This window comes from Canis lupus, chromosome 28 (assembly GCF_003254725.2).
Source record: "Canis lupus dingo isolate Sandy chromosome 28, ASM325472v2, whole genome shotgun sequence".
Lineage (NCBI taxonomy): Eukaryota > Metazoa > Chordata > Mammalia > Carnivora > Canidae > Canis > Canis lupus.
Window position 1 is genome coordinate 36,281,158 of NC_064270.1, and position 22,840 is coordinate 36,303,997.

General features: G+C 45.5%; 2 protein-coding genes across 9 annotated transcripts in view; one reads left to right on the forward strand and one right to left on the reverse strand.

The window, feature by feature from the left end:
- Window positions 1-22,840, forward strand: part of DOCK1 (dedicator of cytokinesis 1) — a 494,693-nt gene that overhangs the window by 194,021 nt on the left and 277,832 nt on the right. The gene's annotated exons all lie outside the window — the stretch shown is intronic.
- The window catches only part of INSYN2A (inhibitory synaptic factor 2A), a 58,523-nt gene continuing 41,351 nt past the window's right edge, over window positions 5,669-22,840 (reverse strand). For 5 of the 7 annotated variants that reach the window (XM_025467632.3, XM_025467634.3, XM_049103509.1 and 2 more), the window contains one exon: window positions 5,669-8,266. In XM_025467632.3, the coding sequence (XP_025323417.1) occupies window positions 8,083-8,266 (184 nt within the window). In that variant the 3' untranslated portion in view covers window positions 5,669-8,082. The other 2 variants (XM_049103511.1, XM_049103510.1) reach the window with 2 other exon arrangements.

Genomic DNA, 22,840 nt, shown 5'->3' on the forward strand with positions numbered 1-22,840 from the left:
AATGCTGTGGGACTCTGAGGTGGGATGGATGATGTGTGGCTTGAAGTTGAATCAGGTTTGGTGCCATCCTCTTAAGATGACCCCTATTGGAATGGGCTGGAGTACGGAGGTGGGGGTGAAATGATGGCATTGTTGGGTTTTAGGGAGTAAGTGATGGGCACTGGTAATGCAGTGTCCAGTGTGGGGAACTGTGTGGTTCCAGTGTGTGGTGAACTGAGGAGATAGTTCTAGGGTTAGAAGTCTAACCCTAACATAGTGTTGACTTGGGTCATCCCCTGCTGGGAAACTGGGTTGAGGAGGACAAGGAGGAACTCATACAATTTTGGATGGTGCTTGGAATGTGGAGAGATTGTAAGGTGTTCTAGAAGAAGGTAGACCAGAGCGTGTGGAGTGGGGTGTCTTCTCTCAGACCATGTGGTCCCCAGATGCCTTTGGGAAAGTTCTCCTCTCAGGCGTGATGCCCATAGTGGTAATCATGATGGCAGCACGTTACCAAGTACATATTTCTGTGTGGCCACTGTGCAATGAGTGAGAAGATTCTTGTTTAATTCTCAACTTTACCATGCATTTGCAATTGCAGAAGATGTCCTGCAGAGGCGTAAGATGTGGTTCTAGATCCCAGCACTGGCATGGAAGCTATGATTTGGTGCCTTGGTTTGGTGCCACAGCTGGTTCTCCTAGACTTTTTTTTTTTTTTTTTTTTTTTTAAAGATTTTATTTATTTATTCATGATAGTCACACAGAGAGAGAGAGACAGAGAGGCAGAGACACAGGCAGAGGGAGAAGCAGGCTCCATGCAGGGAGCCCGACGTGGGATTCGATCCCGGGTCTCCAGGATCGTGCCCTGGGCCAAAGGCAGGCGCCAAACCGCTGCGCCACCCAGGGATCCCTCCTAGACTTTTTTGTAATACTGATACTCACGCTACTGATCTCAGTGGTGTCCAGGAGGTACCAAAGGGGACTGTGAATTGCTTCTAGGTTTTCATCCCTACCATCCCTAACTAGGGAGGCAGCTGTCCAGAGAAGTAGGTAAGCAGCTTTCAATTTAAGACCTTTCCATGATCTCTATGGGCCACACGCTGGGATCTCCTGGAGATAGAAGGGAGGATTAGGTGCCCCTTTCCTGATGGACTTGGAGGAACCCTTAGGAGTTCCTGAGGAAGAGCCCATGTTCTAAGAAGAGGGTGTGTGACAGTGATGACCCACACTCAGTCTTACCCAGCAGTCAGCAGGGGTTCAAGGCACTGTGTGGGAATGGGGATACAGAGCATGTCCAGGCCCATTTCCCACCATCCCGACTTTGTCCTACAGAAGTCTCTAGAAGTGGAAGGGGATTTAGGTCCTAAGCTGATTGCTCCCAGTTCCAACATCTTCAAAATCTATAAAAGGAGTTCAGAGATTCCTTTTGTACAACCGACGAGGCTGTCATGGAAAGAATCTCAAAAGAAAAAAAAAAAAAAGATTCTGAATAAGCTGTAATTACTCAGTGAGCAACAACAACAGCATCAAGATGTTTTTATGAAGGACGATTACCTTTTAAAATGAATTACCTAGAAGAATCTTTAAGTCATCAAGGAGCCCTTGTGATGTCCACAGAGTGGGAAGACAGAAATGCTGCTCTGCTTGGTGTGCTAACCTTGCCTTTCCGATTTGCTCAGATGTAGATTTATGCCTTAGCTTCTTAATGTCACTGTTGTTGCTCTGTGAATTTAGATTAGAGGAAGATCTGGGGAAAAAATGTCTCTGACAAGGTGGAGAACAAACTCAATCAGTGGACCTTCTAGAGTAGAAGAAGAGTGGAGAATGGTCTACAGACCCGCCCCGGGTAAGCGGTGATAGCGCAGTGCAGCACAGAGATTACAGTCCCTCTGTGCTTGCTGCTCGTTGTTGCATAAATGGAATGGGAATTGTGTAACTATGAATCAGCTTAAGGATTCTGAGTAATCACTGGAAATGGCTTTAAAAATTAAAGTGATTAAAAAATGTTGAATAGTTATGCTTCATGTAATGATCTATTCCACGATTTTGTCAACAATCATATCCGGAATGTGGCCTCTCCTTCCATCGGAATGTTATTAGTTGGGAATGCTCTTGTGGGCTGACAGTTTTCCTATCTATTTATGTACGGAATTGAGAAATGAGGGACTTACCATGTCATTGGAGAAGCTGTGATGTACAGTGTGAGCCTTGTCTTTTTTGTAATATTTAATTAATTTCTTTATTTGAGTGAGCACGAGCAGGGGAGCGGCAGGCAGCGGGAGAGGGAGAAGCAGACTCCCTGCTGAGCAGGGAGCCCGATGCAGGGCTCCATCCAGGACCCTGACATCATGACCTGAGCTGAAGGCAGATGCTTAACCAACTGAGCCACCCAGGCGCCCCAAGCCTTTTCTTTTATCTGTATCTGTGGTATTTCCTAAACACTGTACAGTTGATTGTATATTGTTTGTTTTAGTTCATTTTATACCTTTCAGCATTCTGTGTGAAATGAGCTATTGAAATGCATCTCATGCATAGGATAAAAATGTGCCATAATCCTAAGTGTCATACTTTTTTAACAAATAAAATTGCATCTGGCAAGTATAGAATCATAGATCTTGTGAATGCCTGAAACAGGCCCTAACCCAGAAGCCTCGTGGTAACCTTGCCACAGCGTTGAGATGCCATTTTATCTTCATTCCATTGTGATGTAGTACTCAGGAATAATTGAGTGAAATGCTTAGTTTTATATTGTCCGTTTTCAGAATCTATGTTTCTCTTCTCTTTTGGAAATTTTCAAGTTCTTTGTTATGGAAAATGGTTCTGAGCCGGTTCGGAGTCGTTCTGGGTTAGCTGGTCTTGTCTTGTGTACAGATGGCATGACCTGCCTTCTGGTGGGTGACCCCCTGCCCCTCCCCCCCATGCATATGTCTTTGCTGGAATAAAGCGACTGTTTACAAAGCTGGGTTGAGAGAAGACCACATGAGTAATCCACAGGGATGTGCCTTCTCCTGTGATATTAGGTGCTGCTGCTTCTCCCAAGTGATGAGATTCACATTCTGTTAACGGGTCCTTTAAAAATGTAATCGAGTGATAAGGCCTTTTAAAGATTTTTCTATGGCCTGAATACCCACCAGAAGACTGGCAATTGCTCATTCACTAAAATGAAAATGTGGGCCTTTTCTAAGGAAAGGTTCCCTTTGGAAAATTCACCAGGAGGGCTTAGGAAAGGGGAAGATGGTGCCTGGACTGTCTCCTTGCTCTTGTGACCAGCACATCTCCTGATTTACTACACCCATGTGACGGAAGTTACTCTGTCTCCACTCTGAGCACCAGCTGTGGGGGACATTCATGGGCCGGGGGTGCGTTTCATCGTGAGAGCGGCATCACTGGTGGGACAGATGCTCTTAGTGAGAACCCAGTGCTTTCTTTGAGCCTTCGTAATTTATAAGAACCTGACACGTTTCTTCACCTGGAAAAGAGTGTAATAGAACTGGCCTCCCAGTATCGAGAGCCCGTTTTACCAAGACTGCTGACCAGTTATTTTCCCAAAGCTGTAATGACCCCATGCATGAACATTCATTTTTGTGATGTTTATTCTAATGGAGTTGAGGTATGAATATGCTTTAAAAAAAATTCTATCCTTAATCTTCCATTTGCAAAAGAAATTAATACATTATAAAAGTTTCAAATGGACGGTGTCTGCGTCTTCTCTATGAGTATCATAAAAAGTGTCTCTAATGGTATGTTTGCTAATAAATCTGCCTAGAAGACTTGTGGCTTGTAGGAAAGCATAGCCTAACAGGCATGCGTGTGTGAGCTGTGATGGCTTTATATATGTTCATTTTTATTTGGTATCGGTACAGCAACACCAACCCTTTTCAAGGTTGGTCACTGACTGTGGATTTACTGCAGAGGAAAGAAACACCACATCATCCCTGAGTAAAATATGTGTGCAGTTCTTGCATATTCATACTAAACCACAAAGGTATCTTAAGTTAATTATCGAGCTACTTAAAAGGCAATGTGCTGCTTTCATAGGACCTTCTCATCTGCCAAAATGTATGCTGCACACCACAGCATGATTAGTTAATACCAATTCACAAAATGGAATGCACTTTCTGAATCCTATAGCTCCTCCAGTAAATAAATTGGCCGCACACTTATCTCATGCCAAATGTGCCAGTGATAGAGTTTTTCTAGATAAAAGGAGATATATCAGTACGGAAAGCAGCTGCTGTGATCTTTAGGTGACACTGCGCCAATGAAACCGCCTCGCTTAGTAATCAAGTCAAATTTTACTTGCTGATAAAAACGCTCCCGAGGGCCAGTCCACTCGCGGTGGCTTCATCCATGCGCCGTGCTGTTCCAGATGGCGTGGAATGGACACGCTCACAACCCGGTTCTTGTTGGTTTCATCTCCTCTCTTCTACAAAAGGCACAAAGCAGGCACTTTGATTTGATGCTGTGTCGTCTGAGTTGTAATCCAGGATTGTGTACCTCAGCTCTGCTGTGCCTACGATCCCCCGCGCAGGGAGAATGGCTTTTTCAGGCAGCTCTTGGTTACTGTCTGAGGCTGGAGGCAGCGTGGTGCTCCTGAGCTTCCAGAATTCTGACCGCATGTAAGCCCCACCCCAGGTCTCCCCAGCCAGGGACACCTCGCCAACCCTGCCCACATCCTACACCCTTTGCGGATTAGAAAGGTTTTCCCACACCTTGATTCCCTCCCCATTTACACTCCATGGGGGTTGGGGGAGGACCTGGGATCCAAGGAGCAGATGCAGAGGCCCTGGGACCTCTCCTTGTATGCCAGTCGCAACCAGTCACTTGGAAAGTATGCACGAGGCAGGATGCCCCTTCCTGTATCTAGTTAGTAAGGGGAGACCTCTGAGGCAGCACCAGTAGGTGGTTCAGAGTGAGTATAGAATGAGACCTGGAGAATTATTATTTCCCAGATGCTTCAGGCTGGAGCACGGGGTCTTCCTCCCCACCCTGCACGCGGGTTACTAACACCCATCCCTTCTTTCCTTTCCCTGGTGAGTGTATGAGGGCAGCAGAGCCTCTGTCTCAGCTTCACTGGTCCTACCATCCTATTAGTGCAGACAGCAGGAAAGGGGGTGGTGACGTCCTCTGGCTTCCAGGCAGACCCCTGTTTTGGGAGAGGGCATGAGTATTGAGCTGGTCTTTGCCAAAGAGTGGGTGCTCAGCCCAACTGGGGTGTAGGTCTTTTACCCACACTCCCCACCTCCCCTCAAAGAAGAAGGAGATGGCCCATCCCCTGGGGCTGGGAGCCTGCTTAGTGGCTGATTTAGAGAGAAGCTGTCTCCATGGGGCCATTACAAGATTTGGCATGGGTACACTGATGAGTTCCCTTGTCTCTCTGAGGTTCTTTAAAAATTGCACGGAGTTAGCCAGATCCTGCTGTGAGCCGCTATGGTACTTTGTGCCCTTAAAAAGTCTCCCTGTCCTCCTGGTGGCTGAAGCCTCTGTCAGGATCCATGGTCTGGTAATTCCAGCCCTGCCCCCTCCCGCCAGGCCTGGTGAGCCTGCAGCTGCCTGACCATCATCTTGAAGATTGGAGAAAGCTCTTTTAAGCCCCAACATCCTCCCTTTATTATTCTTTTCTGAGATTACTTCTACTGATTCCCAAATTCTCGAGACCATGAAATGAGTTTAAGAGCCACACAAAACATTACCTTTGATTTTTTATTTAAAAATTAATAAAGAACTTAGTGACAAGTATCATAATTTAATCTCTATACGTAATGCCATGTGTACATCTACATATGAGGGAACACTGTACTTTTTACCTCGGTTTTGTATCAAAGTTTTTTACTTAAATCTTTCTAAGAGAAGAATCGGCATCTGTTAGTGACACATTGCAATTAAACTATGAAATGATTTTGAAAATATTTTTTTTTCTATTCTGAAGATACTCTTATTTTTAAATAGGGATTAGGTTATCTTCAGTTTTCATTTTGACTCTGAAAATTTTATTTATTTTTTTGGTCTAGACTGCTTTCAAACAGTGATGTCAGTTTACTAGGATGCCCTCTTGTTGAGACAGATTTATAGCACTAATTGGAAAGCTGCTAACACCCTTATTTCAATTCACTGAGATAGTCGGGATTCTTAAAACACAAGGGGATATAACTTGTTGCAAACAGTTTTATAACTTCAGTTAAAAACAGTATAAAATACATGAAACACATTTTTTTTGAATTTTTGTCTACATGAAACAATTGCACTTCCTTCAAGGTACAGGATCAACGTGTCTAGCCTTTTCCTCGCACAAAAATATTTCTCAATTCTGTTTAACTAATATTCAAGGATTTCTATCCTCATGTAGTGTTTCCACAAAAGATGTGTGTTTTTCTTTTAATTAAAGCATACATCTGCAGTATAGTGTGAGTAACCCCCAAAGGATGCTTACATGATACACTCTTCATTTTTATCAAGTCCAGGTCTGACTGCTGATCACCAGGTCCTCGTAGAATCAAAACACTTAGAACTAAAATAGATTTGCTGTTGAGTCAGGAGGAAAACACATGGCAAGAAATAGCTCCAATGTGAAAAATGCAGGTAGAGATCCTTTTACCAAGGGCAGCCACTTTGTTTTTGGCATCTAATCAATGAGATGTGCATGTCAGCACTAGATTAGATGTGAGACTTCTGGACAGAAACGTGAAGACTGCATTTCCTGGTATGTTCACAAACTATTCAAAATTTAAGTCATACAAAAAAAAGGCAAAATAAGATTCCCTATCTCTTATAATGTAAAGCAGAAAGTTGATAGACCAAGTCATTTGTAGATGAGGGGCTTTTGATTTCTATAAAAAGATACTTGCAAAGGTGCAAAAGAATGAGTGGAAAAATAAAGGAACTAAGATTTATATTGCAATGTGTAATCAAAAGAACTCTAAGTGTCACTGTTTATTTAAAAAATACCTAAAAACGTTTGATTCACAGCTTTCCCCTAGGTATGTCATTGAGTACAACTTACTAATACGTTAAATGTAGGTGACGTTAAGTTTGTTTGTTGGTAGCAGCTAAACTAAACACGCGGTTTCTCTTTGAGATGGTCGGGTCTTCCACAGTTGTTTCAGAGCAGAACAGGTTGTATCAAACGTCCGGTCGCGCTTTTCGTGATGAACCGTGTCTCAAAGATTGATCCACAGAAACACTTTCCGGTGGCAGAGAACACCTGTGATTTATTGGTGACTGTATTAACCATTGTGTATCTCTATGTGTGTTTTCAAATTCTTGCCAGAATTTATCATTTGGCCTTTGGGTACCAAAAGATTAAAAATGAGATCTAAGAAAGCTTAGTGTCCAATAGCTCTGACCCTGTCAACTTGCAGTGATTAAAGGCATGTCCTGACTTTGGGGGACTCCTGGCTGCTGGCCATTTGGAAAATGAGCAGTAAACATGTCGCAGGTCTGGAGATGACGAGAATGCTGTTTGAGGTGTCAATGTGACACTGAGATGTGGTCACTTGGCTTAGCGCTACAGCACATGAAGGCAAATATACATATAGTCACATTTTAGAGATTATTTATGGTCTCCGACCACTTGAAAAAATTGTGCTTTCTCCAGAATTTGATGTGCTGAAAATTGCACTCGCCCCCTGCTTATTTGCAAAATTAAACATAAAAATGAAGTCCTTTGCAAACATAAGGCTTGCTTTTTCTTCTCATTATTTAAAAAAAAAAATAGGCTTGAAAATAATTATGAGTTTTAGCTGTGTACAGAGTGACAGCCCACCCTCTCGTGAGCTGATAACGTAACACTTGCCGATCTGGGGGGTGGGGTAGGGGCATAGAATTTTTTTTTTTTACTTATCATCTTTGACTATATAAGCTTCATTTCAGAGTTTACATCCCACATCCGTGAACTGCAAAGAACAGCTGGCAAGGTGTGACCTTTATTACCTTGCTTCTGAAGGTCATTATCTGTTGGTACAAAGGCCTTTTTGGTAAGCAGGGTGGGAAGTGGGAGGCGCCCGAGCCAGCCATGGCTCACTCGATCCTGTTCATTTTGGAAAAGGATTTACTTAACTCCAGTGGGTTTTAAAGACGGCCTTTAGACTCCACACGCCATGAGTTTTAAAGAAACCAGAGTTTCCATCTTCCGTGCTTTTTAGATTCGGGTTTGGATTTTTGCTTGGGAGTAGCGGAGTAGGGCTCCTGAGAGTAAGGCGAAGGTGCAACCTGAGTCTCCTCAAAAGGATGGAGTTTCTTCAGAACTGGCTGGAGCTTGTCTTCTTGCTGCTTAAAGTCCAGCTCCACACTGGGAAGAAGAGAGAGGGGAGAATTTAGTGCTTGATCTTTCATATATAAAGATCCCTCTTAGTGACCGCAAAATGTGGCAACATCCTACCAGGGTGATGATCGTATGCATTGTGTTTATTATGAAATTTTATGGCTCAGTTGTAAGTAGTCAGCTCTGATCTGTTTGAGCTCTGTGTCACTGTGAACCATCTCAGATAGGTTCATTTTCTTCGAGAATAACTTACTTGGCTTTCGTGGAGAGCCTTTGAAGTTTTATTTAATGTATTCAGTTGGTGTCAGAGTATATAATGTGTTTGTTGTAATGAAAAAGATGACATCCGAATAGCCCTTTTGCTTGTCCGTAGACTGCACACACGTGCTTCACGGAATAAACAGGTAACCAAAGTATGAGTGTTCAGGGGCCGTCCAGACACAGATAGAGCAGGGGTGGGAAAGCCCTGTGCCCGTGCACCTTTTCACAAGATCAGAGAAATCCACGGATCTCACCTCAGACGGTTGTGGCATGACATGACCTTGGGTTATGTTCTTATGAAATCTCATTGCCTACCAAAATGGTAAGAGCCACGATATCCAACCTCAGGGAGATTAGCGTGTTTATAGAGTCAGTGCCATTGAACATCACTCAGTTGTGATCAGAGACAGGTTTTTAAGCAAGAACACAGTGTTTGGTGAAAATAACCAAACATCGTAATGACATTGCTGAAGCCAAAGTGTGCAGACATGTAGCCATGTGGAAGGACCTTCAGCAGTAGTGATGATGTTTGTGTTAGAATGGCAGGATTCAAGGCAATTTTTTTCTTATGAAATTTCTCCATAGAATACTGCAGCTTGCCTGGTGTCCTTCCTGTTCTTCGTGGCCCATTGTTGGATCCCCTAACTTCTAGAGGGTCCCCTTGGCCTTTGGGATGGAACACCCTGGTCCAATGACACTTTCTGTGATGGTCCCTGTAGTGATGAGCCTTGCCTCCCTTCTTACCACCCCCATTCCCTGGTTATTTGAACATGAGCGCTGCATCACACCAGGCCTCCAGAGAATTCCGCCCTGTGTTCCTTCCATGTCTGGTCTGGATGCCGACTAAATGTCAGTAGATTTCAGTAAAGGCTCAGCAGTGATGATAATACATGAGCTCATAACATTTTATATCTAGTAGAACCGTAAACCATTTATAAACATGAAATCCTATTGATTTAGAGAACCATTAATCCTAGCCAAATTTTGACATTTTGGAAAGACAAAACAGCAAAGCTGTATTATCCGGAGTTTTAAAAACAAGTTCAAGACCCATCTAATGGACCATTTTATGTCTGAAATCCACTGTTCCATTTTTCTTATCATCGAAGACTATAATAGTACTGGAAAAATTAAAAATATTGTCAGAGAAGTTTATGGCTAGTTAACCCCTGCTCCCAAAACAAGAATTATTTTTTTTCCCCTTCATTTCAAAGGGCCTTTTTGAGTTATGCTGCAGTTTATAGGAGGCAGAATGAAAACCTCGTGAACTCGTGCCTTGCTAATCGAGAACACGTGATCACGCAGGCACAGTTCCCCTGCAGGGGAGTTGCAGACGGTGGAAACCTGCATGTATGAACCACGAGCACAGTTACGCGGTGCGGTGGGAGGGACAAGGACCCACGCTGCCTTTCTTCTTGTTTCTCTGGGGGGCTGTGGGGGCTCTGACAAGTCCCTGCCCCTTTCTTAACGTTCAGGGTCCCTAACTTCAAGGGGTATAATAATGACTGGCCTGATGATCTCCCTGAATTATGGTGAGGATTTCCGACCCCCACTCCCCGCTAAGAAAAATCAGTGAAAAACTTTATACTAAAGTATAAGATGCAGTTCACATATTACTTAAGCCTTATTATCTGTTGATCACTCACCCTGTAATGGGAGCAAGAGCTAGCAGTGATAAAGATGCCTATGGAGGAATTCTTCTGCTTGGACCCTTAACGAGGAGAACCAAGGACCTTGCAGTCAAGTTTGTGAGACATTGTGGTAGCCACCACGGTAGGGTAGGTACCAAAGGGTAATTTTATCAGGTGCTTGGTTAATCCTGGAAGCGTGCTTTCCAGATCATAACCACCGCAACAGTTCCAGGTAGGTTTTGAGTTATTAGATTGGCAGGCGGGTGCTGGCGTTTCCTAGGCTAACAGTACAATTCTGGGTACCTGTAATTATTGAATTCCCATTAAGCCGCTACATTGGGAATCCTGTTATTAACCAATTTATCACACCGCGGAACCATGTAATCACAGAGTAATCTAATCTGAGTTCTTGTTAACAAAATGACTCGACTCTGTCTGTCGAGTTGATTCCTGTTTGCCCTCCCCCGTTACTGAGAAGCTGCCCTCAGGAGCAGCAGTAGGAGCAGGCTTCTTTATGGCAGGAGTGTGTATGGGCCACCATTGCCCGTGGGACAGCCCCTGCTGGGGCTGGCAGTGACCTTGAGCCATGTCCCTCCCTCCCCTCCTGTCACTCACAAGTGCCAGTGCATCTGCCTGTGAGACGTGTGCCCCGGCTGTCAGACACATGATGTGTATCACTGTGTACACTCTTTTCCTCTGGGGGCCTTTGGTCATTATGGAAGGAACACACCAAGTCACCGGGTTGATTGGAAGCAGACAACTGGCTGGAGAGGGCAGTGTCTGAAGGTTAGTAGTCTGGCCAACTCTGGCAGACACAGAGCAAAGGTCCCTTTAGTTAAGAAAGGAGCACCTGCTGTCCTGGCTAGAGCAGAGGACTGGGACGGAAGCTACCACTGGACACAGGGCGCTTTGACTCTATGCACAGACCCCTTCGTCCCCCGAGTTACCCAAACAGCGCCAGGGGAGGCTGCCCTCACTCTGGGCTCTGCCGCCGATGCTTGCGTGACACTAGGTATGGGGCGAGGGCCCAAGCATGCTGCCTGGCAGCGGTGTAGTGGGGAAGTGGTCGCCACTGCTGCTGTCTTTGTGGCTCTTACCTTTCTCCCTGCCTGAAACACCTGTCCTTGCTGCTGGCGTGACTGGCCACTCCTCATCCCTTTGTCCCCCCAGGTACCCATTTTTTCCTCATTCTCTAGCCACCTTCTGACAGATCCTCTAGCACCATGCCTTTCTTTTCGCCTTCTCTGCCTCACCACGAATAATTATTTGTTTCTGTATTATTTTGCCTCCATCCCTCAAATGCAGGTGCCGGGATTGGCGGGGGGGATATTGTCCCACCCCCATTCCTAGGACTTACACAGAGCTTGGATCATGGCAGTTGACTCTGTAATATTTACTGAATTAAACAAATGAGCACAGAGCCTTAAAAGACAGATTCTCCTTGGCTTTGGTCCCACTTGCCCTGGGCTGCTCTGGTCGGCGCCATAGCCCATGCCCTCTCTCTCTTCCCATGCTGAGCCCACTCCTTAGCCCAGACAAACAAGGCTTCTCCTGGAAGAAGTTGGTGGGCCCACTCCAGGTGGAATCTGGCCCAGCTCCATTCTATCAACTTAATTGAAGAAGATGGTAAAACATTTTCTGCAGCACACACAGACCAGGATCTTTTTGGAGCTTGGTCCCTGTACTTCCAGTTCCTACTTCTATTTTTCTGGAAGAGTCTGCAGTAGGATCTTGGAAGGACTGGATAGGATCGGTAGGGGGCTCATGAGTGGCCAGCTGTTTGCAAACTCTGCTCAGGGGAACTTAGGAGTGGCATTTTATTCTTCCCGTGGGCTGGAGGCCCTGGTGGTGTCTTCCCCTCTGTCAAAGGTGACTTGCCTCCACCATGCAGTTTGGTTCTGCTTCCCCAGCTCAGAGACTTCTCCTCTGGTGGACCGAACAGATGAGAAGGTTTGTATTGCAAGTCTGAGCTGTAGACCTCATGACCCTTCAGGACCTGTGGGGGTTTAAACAGCTCCCCGTACCCTCCAGGGCCTGTGTGCCCAGCAGCACACACGAGGCCGGACGCTGCTGATGCCGCCACCCATCTCCTGCAGGCGGGGGCTGGTGTTCGTGATGCACTGTCGTGGGGAGACGTGCATGATGCTGAATGCTGTGTGTCAGGAGGATAAGCAGCCTGGAAAAAGTCCTGACTCTTGAGTTTCAAGACCGAAAGGGGCCGGAGCCAGGCCAGCCTTACCTGTGCTCAGTGTTCTTAAATGCCTGGACAAAACACAGGCTGCAGCTTGTGCTGGGAGACACACGATGCCCAGAAGTCCCGGGGCTGCATAGGAGGCATAGCTCCCCAGGAGCTCCTGTTACTTACCTTGACGTCTCTCCTTTCCCTGCATCCCCTTCTCCCTTCAGACAACCAAACCACTTGACCGAATGCTTTGTGTTGAGAACACCCTGTGAGCTGAAGGCGCACCACGGTGCTATTGCAAAGCCATTTGCTGAACTCCCCGTGACTCACTGTGGTAAACAATTAAAGCGGCGGGCCGTAGATTCAATTTCTTGGGTTAGTCTTTTTCTCTTTTAAAAATGGGAGTCTTAGGATGGAGACTTTTTTTGCAAAATTATTATTCAGTACATTTCCAAAGAAATAAAAATCTGTCCTCAGTCTCAGGCTGCTCCGTCAGCTGGCACCCCAGCTTTGTTCTCTTCCTGGAGGCTCTGCTAAGGCTTTGTAGTAACACCTCTTCCCCTCCTCTTCCCCCACTCGCTTTGCCTTTGCAGAGGAGTGTGGTTGTAGCTTCTCCAGTCGGTGCTCTGCTCGCTTGATGCTCCTATAAATACTTGGACCCTGCCACAGTTTCTTTAGCACGCTGTCGCCAACTCCTCAAGTTAATTTAAGGGGAATGTAGTTAAAACATCCCTTTCTTCAGTCCTCTGTGTGCAGCCGTTAGGAGTTAAAAAGCAAGTGAGTTGGGCTCCCAAGCACTTGTGTTTTCCGCAGTGGAGGAAAACCTGGAACCTCAGATTTCTCCAGCTTCGGCCACCTCGGCGGGCTCTGTAGATTGCAGAGCAGGAACGTCTGTTTTTAATTCTCCCTGAATTAGATCACTGAGTTCCCCCGGTGCTCTCTGTGGCTCTGACTGACTCACGCTCAGCCACTGTGGATAAATCATCTCACCTATGGGGACCTGAGCTTGCTGGGTCGTGAAACAATAGTGGAGATATGCTCTTCCCCCACATGGGGGTTCTGCGGCACATCCTCGAGTGCAGGGAAACAGCACAGCGTGGGGTGCGGTGGCTCTTGCTGTGTAGATCTAGGTGGGACAGACCGAGTTCCCCGAGGCTCAGCGCTCCGTGTCTAGGGCTGGAACCTGGCCGGCTCCGTGTCAGCACCACGGACAGCTCCACCGCTCCGAGGGACCCTAAGGTTAGGCTCCTAGTTGCAGGCTGGCTGTTGCCCTTGCAAGCTGGGTGAACTGAGGCAAGTCTCTTCCTCCTGGGCTTTGATTTCTGTACATGACCCTGCCCATGCCTCCAGGTAGTTGAAGAACTGGGACCCCAGACAGCCATCATACTCTTCCCAAATCCATCTCCACTTGAATATTTGAGGGGCACCAGACATCCAGCTTGTCTCCAATCAAATCTTTCCTTGGGCCCGCTGCCCTGTCCTCCCAAACGCAGCCAACATTCGTCCAGGTGGCCAAGCTTGCACCTTGGCATCAAGCTCCACTAGTTCTTTTTGCTCGATCCCACCACCCGCATCGGGGGATTTGCCCTCTGCAGGCTCCAGCATCCTTCCTCTTGGGCCAGCCACCACTACCCTTTTCAAAACCTTCAGAAGTTAGTCCTCTGACCACTCAAACAGCCCAGCAGTAGGCTTGCTTTCTCCCTCTCCCCCTCCTCTGTCTCCTCGCTCTCCCCTTCATTCTCTCCCCTCATCCCCATCATTCTCTCCCTTCTTCCTCCCTGTCTCTCCCCTCTCCCCCCTTTCCCTCCTCCTCATCTTTCCCCCTCCCTCCCTGTCTCTCCCTCCTTGTCTCTCTCCCCTCCCCTTCATTCTCTCCCCTCTCCCTTTCCCTCTTCTCCTGCTGTCTCCACCCCTCCATCTTTCCCCTCCATCTCTTTTCCCCCCTCTCCCCTCTCTAACCCATCTCCCAGTTACCTTCCAGAGTCACCTTTGGAAATCCTGAAACTCCTTGGCACAGTCCTGCTCATCCTCCAGCCTAGCTCAGGTCACCTCTTTCTGTGGCGTTTCCAGAATAACCACACCTGCCCGCTCTCTGTCCTGTCCAGACTCTCCTCATGCATGGTTGTCTCCCCATCTTTACTAGAGCGAGTTTATCTCACATTGGATTGTAGCTGTTTTTTCTCATGACTGTGAACTCATTGAGGGACAGACCCTATTCTTCTGTTCAAGATGCAATGAGTAGTGTCCGGCTCAGAACTTGCTTTGTTACTGAACTGAAATAAACAGATGAACTGGACCCAAACCCCCTCACTTCTTATCTCTGCAGAATGCTGTTCTTTTATTTTATATTTTACCATCAAAATGAATATACGTATATAAAATATGTCTATGTATTATATACCTATGTTATGTATTATCTGTGGATCCCATTCCACTAGTTTCAAATAGTAATAATTTGTATTACCAGCTTTTAACACTTTGAACATAGAAATGATTCATCATAACTTTAGATCCTTGTCTCACCATTATTTCACATAGTAGGTGCATAATTCAAGTTTATGGAATCACTATAAGATATAAAATACCAGAAGTAGATGAGTATTCAATAATATTAATGCCCAGACTATAAGATCTCTCCCCCTTCCCTGCTATGCTATGGCAAGGAAATTATGATTACAGTTATAAAAACCAATACACTAGCCTGTTGTCGTAGCTATAATTATATTGTTATTGTTATTAGTTAGTGACTTTTCTGAACGGTTATATATCCTGACCACACTGGAGAACAGTCCTCCTCTTTGGTGCTTGGCTAAGCTCCATCCTTGGTCTCCATCTTATCTTTGAGTTCCTCTGGAATACAAATAACTAGTCTGGCACCCACGCCTTCTCGAAGTGCCTGAGTTTGTGGGCTGGCCAGATGCACCAGGATCAAGGAACCACGTGTTAGCTTCCCATAAATTGTACCGCAGAGAGGTGAAAGTGGAAAAGACTTCAGCTCTATTTATAACCTCCACCCATAATAATTTCTTGAGTAGGAAAGGGACCGGATCACTAACAAGAGTGTCACATGTGTATTAAGCATCTCCTATGCCACACTCCTGGCCAGCCACAAAGAAGCTACATAGTAATTACAAGAGTACAATAACTATTAAATGCAGCCTGCCACTGTGCTGCTGTCTCTGGCCCCACCGAAGGCCATGAGTTTTTTGTTTTTTTTTTTTTTTTAATCTTTGGGCAAGGAGTGCATTGGAACTGCAGTTAAAAGGAGAAAATAAAAAACTCTTCAAAATTGGTTGTAGTGAGTCCGGCAAGTGCCGGAATGAACCACTAGGTTAGGTTACTGAGGGTTGGCCAACACCTTGGACTGTCACTTCATCTGCTCTTACCATTTTCAGGATGGGCACAATTCTGCTAGGAGGCAAATGACTTCCTAGGGTCATAGTGCTGGAGGTAATATGCAAAGCAGCCCGACCCCCTGGGCCACCAACCCAGGACTTGAATTCTAGATGCTCCAAGGAGCTCTCCCTCTATTGATCTGAGCTGAGCTATGCCATCTGTGCTGATAGGAAGCAATGAGAGTCGCATCACTCAGACCGGAAAACCATTAGCTTCTTGTGCGAGTCCTCTGGTGTCACCAGTGACCATGTAAATCCTGGGCTCCCCACTCAACCCCCAGGGATGTGGTGTGTGAGAGAGGAGCTCTTTCAAGAGGGCTGATGGGAGAGTCTGTCGTGTGGTCTTAGCAACCAATATCCTCTCTAATCGCCACGTTCCCTGTGGAATTTCAAATGATCTAACTCAGGCATTGTGGTAGGAACCAAGTCCTGCATCTGGCCCCTAAAAAAAAAAAACAACACTTCGTATTCATGTAAAAATGAATTACATCCATTTTCTCATGATACTGACAGTGCAACCTCCTCCCAAAGGTTTGGGACATCGGTGATGCCTCCTTAATTATTACCTCTGGGTATAACCAAGGGTGAGGGTTCTAAGAGGAGGGTGATCAGTGTAATCAACCTTTCTTTGCTGAATACATTTTAACTAATTGCTTAAAAACAATATGTTGAGATAAGTAGTTGGTTTTCAGTTTTCTAATCTCTAATACATATCAGAGTTCCATGTTAGAATGAAGGTGTTGGTATTACAAAAGCCTAAATCCTTGTATATTGGGGAAAAAGAAATAATGTATTTTACAAATTCTGATGGAATGGGAAAAAACTCTGATTATTGGCTTTGGGAATTTTCAAGGAGAATTCTGAGGTCTGTTAAATCTTCTGTTCTGACTTTTAATTTACTTTATTAAAAAAAAATACTTCCTTATGCCAGAGTCATACTATGTAAGGTATTACCCTGGGACTCCTTCCTGTCATCTTCCTCCCATACCATCATTCACTGTAAATACAAAGAACAGAACACTAAATATTAGACAAAAGGCTAATTTCCTCCACATCAGTTCATGTTGTTAAAGAACTTAATATGCACAAGTGGCAGTAATTAGAGCAGGACTGGAAAGAGCACTTCCACTAAGAGATAATCACTAAATGACAAAGGCTGCAGAGATCTCACTCCAAGTGGGCTCTGGACAGGCTAGACTTGGCACCATTTCTGCATACAAATGCAATTACCTCTCTTAACAATAAGACTTCATTAGTCGTGAGGCTTTCAGTGCTGGTGGCTGTCCTGATCATGCGTCACCCTCACCAGCTCTTTGCAGTTTGTGCACTACACCAGAATCGGTAAAATTTCCATGCACAGTTTTATTTAGAATCTTTGCATCCTTATATTCTGTGCTCTTAATGGCGATGCAATGAATTACCAAGGACGATATGAGGAAGTGCCACCCGTTACTTCTGTGGATTCCTCCTACCATCTCATATAAGGGTAATTGATTCATCTTCCCTGAAATCCTCCAGTCATTTTGGAAACAAACGTGCAGAATTTAGGAACTTCCTGCCAGATGAGCAGTCAGGGATCGTGAGGTCCCAGAAGGTTCCCAGATGCTGTAAAGATGAGTGTGCACATGCGGTGAGGCATCCCCTTCCGCCCCTGGGGAAAGTCTGGCTGTTTCTCTCCTTGGTTCCTGCCCCTCGTTCCTGACTCTGTAGCCTGGGGGATGGGGGTGGGCTCTAGAGCACATGACTGAACCCTCCCCAGCATGCTGTCCTTCCCAGATGATCCCACCACCTGTGAGTTGGCCCCCTCCCAGGTCAGGCATCCCTGCTTCCTTCAACTTTATCTGTCTTTTGTCCTTGTGTCTGTGGCACACACCATTCCAGCAGAAGGTTCTCCTTTGTCAGAGCTCTGCTGTTGCAGAGTCATAGGGTAGCGGGTGTACGTGGGGTTATCTTCAGCCAGATTACCGACTTCTTTCCATCTCCCAGTGACTGGGGTGAAGCCTCCCATTTCCTAGGCATCCTAGTGAAAATGCTTGCTGCAGAAATGCCTATAAGCACCGCATGGAAAGGGCTTGGGTATTTAATCAAAATGGTTGGTTGAAATCCTGCCCATGCTTGACCATCAGTGGATCATATCAAATGACAAAAATAGGACATAGACAACATGGCCTTAAGATCCCCCTCCCTCAGTGGGACTGAAAGCAAAGCAGACCCTCAACATTCCTGTCCATACAGATTCCTGTCCCTTTCCTGGTCCCCCACATAATTAGTGTACCTGGAGGCCAGCTGTGTGGTGGCCTTGATGTGTGGAAATGGAGCATGTGTAGGCAGCGTCCTCCTGGAGGGAACAGTAGCATCAGGGCTTCTGACTAATGGTGGGAATTCTAACACAGGGAAATTTTAAATTCTGGTAAAGATCCTATTTAATGAATCCAAATCAGCATCATTATTACCTTTTAATTTTGCTCTCATTCTCAAAAGCCTTAGAATTGAGGTTGGCACGTGCTGTTTTCATAAAAACGTACAGATTTGAATTCAAGCCATTTTGTTGTGGTATTATTTTACGAATTAACCACTTCAGTAAAGGAGGGAAATGGTGTATTTCATTGTTCCTTTCTGAAACACAATCTGAACAAAAGGTGAATCATCAGTAGTGTGACTCATCAGATTCGTCTGACAAGAGAATTAACCAAGATAGGCTGGGTACAAAGCATCTGAACTGCTTATGAGCAAATATTATATTAGTAATTTATCCTTAAAACATTTTCTGAAATAATTACAGCATATTGTGACAGGAAATATGGATGATTAGCCAGAAAAGTTTTACTAAAGAAAACTGAAACCTGTATTTCTGTTAATCTTTTTTCATGCCAAGATGGTCTTTCATTAGAAATTCATTGTTGGTCCAGATCACAATCCAAGGGATGTCATCTTAGGAAAAAATGTAATCCTGTCAACCACTTCAAAATTCCCGATTATGGGAAGTATTACTTTTGATGTTGGAGGTTTTAGTGGACCAGCGAGCAGGGCCAGCTATTGGCTGCCCAGGAATGGTTGTTGGGCTCTACATAAATCTGATTTGCTAACGCAGGGATGGATGTTACTTGGTTGAGAAATGCCTTGTGACTGTCCACACTTTTCCTTCCATGTATACTTTCTGTGGAAGCTCAGAGTCCTGCAGTAAATCGCTTGTAAATCACTCAGTCAGCAAGCTTTCAGAGCTGGAAGGGACCTATCTGATCCTTGTGTGCTGTTGTTCCACGTGACTTTAGAGATTTAGTGGCCACCCTGACAAAGAGAGAGAGGGTGGGGGTACCTCTGGGGCACCTGGTGCCTGAGCAGCAGGCTCTCGTAGGCTGATGGTACCAACCTTTGGCTTGTGGTACTGGCAGCCTTTTCCCCTGAAATTGCTTCAAGACCTTTTGTCCTTTTGATGTTTCTTCCAAGTTTTGTATATTTCCACGACAGACTTATTTTTTACAGAGAAATATGTACCGCCGCCCATGGCAAAGGTACACATTTATTATAGGACCGTGTTGATAAAACTGCAGGCAGCCAGGTCTTGAACACGGCACCCTTTGCATCTCCCTGGGCCAAGTGTTACTGGAAACACAGTGGATTTTTATGCTGTTCGGAGAGGGTAATTGGGTTTTGAGTGAAAAGTGGTGTGTACATGCAGGACAGGGAGGGTCAAATTCATTGACCTCCAGGGCTCTCTGCCTACCAGCGAACAGGCACGACAAATTGCAACATGTGGCTATAGCAGCCATGATGGCCTCTTGTGTGCTCCCAGTTTCTGGGATAACCACTGTCTTTTGGGATCTAAAAATTTCTTTATTTTGAAACTCCTTTAACCTGTTCAGTCTGGAGGCTCGCGAGGCACCTCATGGGAAAGACCAAGAACAGTGGCTGAGATTGTGGTATGGGGACTGAGGTCTAGGATGCAGGCGCTGGTATCTGAGAGCTCGGGTGCCAGAGCCACACTTGGAACCCGCTGCAAGGACCCTGTCCTTGAGCTACCTCGGTGATGGGGCCCTCTCTCTACACAGTTGTGTGCAGGAACTGAAGGAGGATTTGCTTGCAAGTTTCCTTGGTGAGAAGAAATGGCCTTAATAAATCATAAAGCCTCTGAAATCTGTGCCCTCCCTTTGTCTCACTTCTCAGATATTATGGCTGCCCATGTGCACTGTGACCGGGTCCCCCGAACAGGTGATCTCTCCTGCATAAGGACTATGAGTTCTGAATGCTTTTCTACCAAAGAAACCTCTGTTCTTCATGAAGCATTTGGCATTTGAGGATTAAATCATAGGGCTGACCGGAAACTGAGAAGCCACCTAGCTGAATTCCTCCTTGATGTCCTTTCTCTTTTGACAAAAGGGAACCCTCCAATAGGGAAGTCATGTATCAACCATTGCCAGCCATCAGGGCAGTCTCGGAGAGATGCGAGTCTTCAAGGAGCCAGACCAGTATCCTTTTATCATTGTAGGTTACTCTTTGGTATTCAGACAGTATGACGGAAGCCCCCTTGGTGGCTGTCCTGAGTTAACTACAGAGAAATATGTGGTTCCCCCGTGACACAACTGATGCCCACACAGGCCATCGCTCCTGCTGAACAGGCTTCCTGTAGGTGACTTCCTGTAGGGTCGCCTACAAACCCTTTATTCTTATTCTGCTGCTGAATGCTCACCAAGAGGATCTTGTGTTTGGATCTGTTTAGGTCATTTGTGCCTATCACTGAAATGATATCATTTATTTGAATGTTGCATAAATCAACGTCATAGGACATAAACCAACAACGTAGAACTTAGGCAAGAGAGAATTATTTCTGTGAGTTAGGTGCTTTGAACAGAGTAGGGTGTGACCAGATATCAAGTGTGAAAAAGGTACAGGCAGTCAGGATCTAGAAGTGTGAAATCAGATTCCCCCCGCAAGGTGGTTCATGGAAAATCCCTTGGAACTTGAGTGGGGTGCCCATATTCATAGAAAACATCTGGGTTGCCCTTCAAAAGCCTGGCATAACTTTAAATCAGCTAATTGTTAGATCTCAATCTATATGAGTCAGATTAAATTAATAGGTTAAGTGTGTGATGTCCCTTTTGACTGGCTTTTCAGTGAGTTGACTGGAAGTGAGCTCTCACCTGACTTACCATCCATGAAGCTCAGAAAACTTGGGTCCAGGGTCAATAACCAGCATACCGAGTGTTACATTTTTTGTTGACCTGCAACCTTGTGTGAGTTAGTAACAGTTAAATTTTAGTGATTACTAATGTAAAGTGACTAAAAATTGGGAACGGAGCTTGATGAGCTGTGGTGTTCAACTTGGTAGTGATACTGAGATCCTTATTAATGGCTGGAAGTCTAGAGGCAGCGGGAGTCCAGCTGAGATGTTGTTCTTAAGCCCTTCTAGAATAACATCTGTTTGCAGCACAAGTTTGGGGGTTGGGGAGTTGGTGTTGCCATCACTCTGACAGGAGAGATTTTAAAATGCTTTCCTGAACAAGGGATCTCACATTCCAGTTTTTCTAGTACCACCTCTCCAGGGATGTTTGCCTCATTTAGAGAAGGGGCTGGTGGGGGGGGGGAGGGGGTGTGCCTGGCTCTGGAGGGTCCTCTGGGGCAGCTCCTGAAGATGCACACCAGCACTCTAGCAATCCCTGCAGTCGCAGATCTGACGACAAGGTCACTGTGAGGGGACGTGCATTGTCCTTGTTTTGCAAGAGGTAACCAAAATGATCACTGTGGCCCAGTCCCTCTCACTGGTGAGTCTTTGCTCAATTTGGGCAATTTCCTGTGGTTCTGAGACATTCACAGATCTTTCAGAAAGTGGGCCAGGAGCTGGTGTACTGGGGTTCGTGCAGAATGTTGGTTGAGCCAATTCTAAATTGCAAGCACTCAAAGCTAATTCCTGAAAAAGACAAATTTCTGTCCTTCACGGGCTTGTTAAATCACTTTTAATATCACTTTTAATGTAAGTTACTTCTGGATTTAGAGCTAAATTTACTTAAATTACTTCAGTTACACTGGAGAGTGCCCTAATAAATTCTTTTTTCAATCACCCACAAAATGTTAAATGGGTTTGTGCTCATCAAGCTCACTGTGAACCTTCTCTGAAAATCTTGGTGCACTTCTGCTCTGTTGCATTAAAAGGCTGGGTGAACCACGGCTCCCAGAGTAACAGAAGCTAAATAAATAGTGAGGGTATATGCCAGGCCCTTTACGGTCTTCACTTCTTTTCCTAATGACTTATATTAGCGAAGGGTTATCTTGAGTCAGAGTTACATCCCCTCACTGTTGATTCTTAGTTCTCTTCCACAATATGAATTTAGTGAAAATATTCCTACTAAGCAACTTCTCTGATAAGTAGATGTCTCTGAGGAGGTGATTTGCAATTTGTGGGAGTTCTTGACAAAACTTGCCTGGGCGCTTGCTTTTCACCTCTTCTTTGTTAAAGGTGGGAGGATAATCCAGCAGCTTGGTATGCTGGGCCGGGGCTCCTGCCGGGGTCCAGGCTGCCTGCGTACTGCCAGGAGGCGGTAGCAGCTGGCGTGTGCCTTTTACAGACCTTAACCTGGTGATGGTTCCAGCAGGGCGGGCTTTGTCAGTCTCAGAGGGATCAACAATTTGGACGGGATGAATTCCTGTGGTGGGGCTGTCCTGTGCTTTACAGGATGTTAGCAGCGCCTCTGGCCTCCTAGTTGTGACAGCTAAAAACGTCTCCCTCCAGACCTTGTCAGATGTCCCCTGGAGGCTAAATTGCCCTTTGTTGAGAACTTCCACAGTAAGGAATGTGCTAGTGTGACACCTGGTGCTCATGTCTGCCTTGACCCAGAAGATGTCACCAAGTGACCCAACTCTGCTTTTAAACAGTCTAAGTCCCATCCTGGATGTTCTGCTGGGCTGGAGATGTGTGATGAGCCCAAGAATGTGTCAAGCTTTTTGCTACATTGAAGACATTTACACCCTCTCCCTGTCTCTACCTTGTTGATCAGAGAAAGGGGACTTTGAAGATCTTTTTAGAAGGTGTATTTTGTTGGGCATGGGTCGGGGGAGAGGAGCGATGGGAGGTCTTTTATACATTTCTAGATATAGAACTATGCAGTGAGAATTGTTTTTGATAATTGGGTAAGTCAAC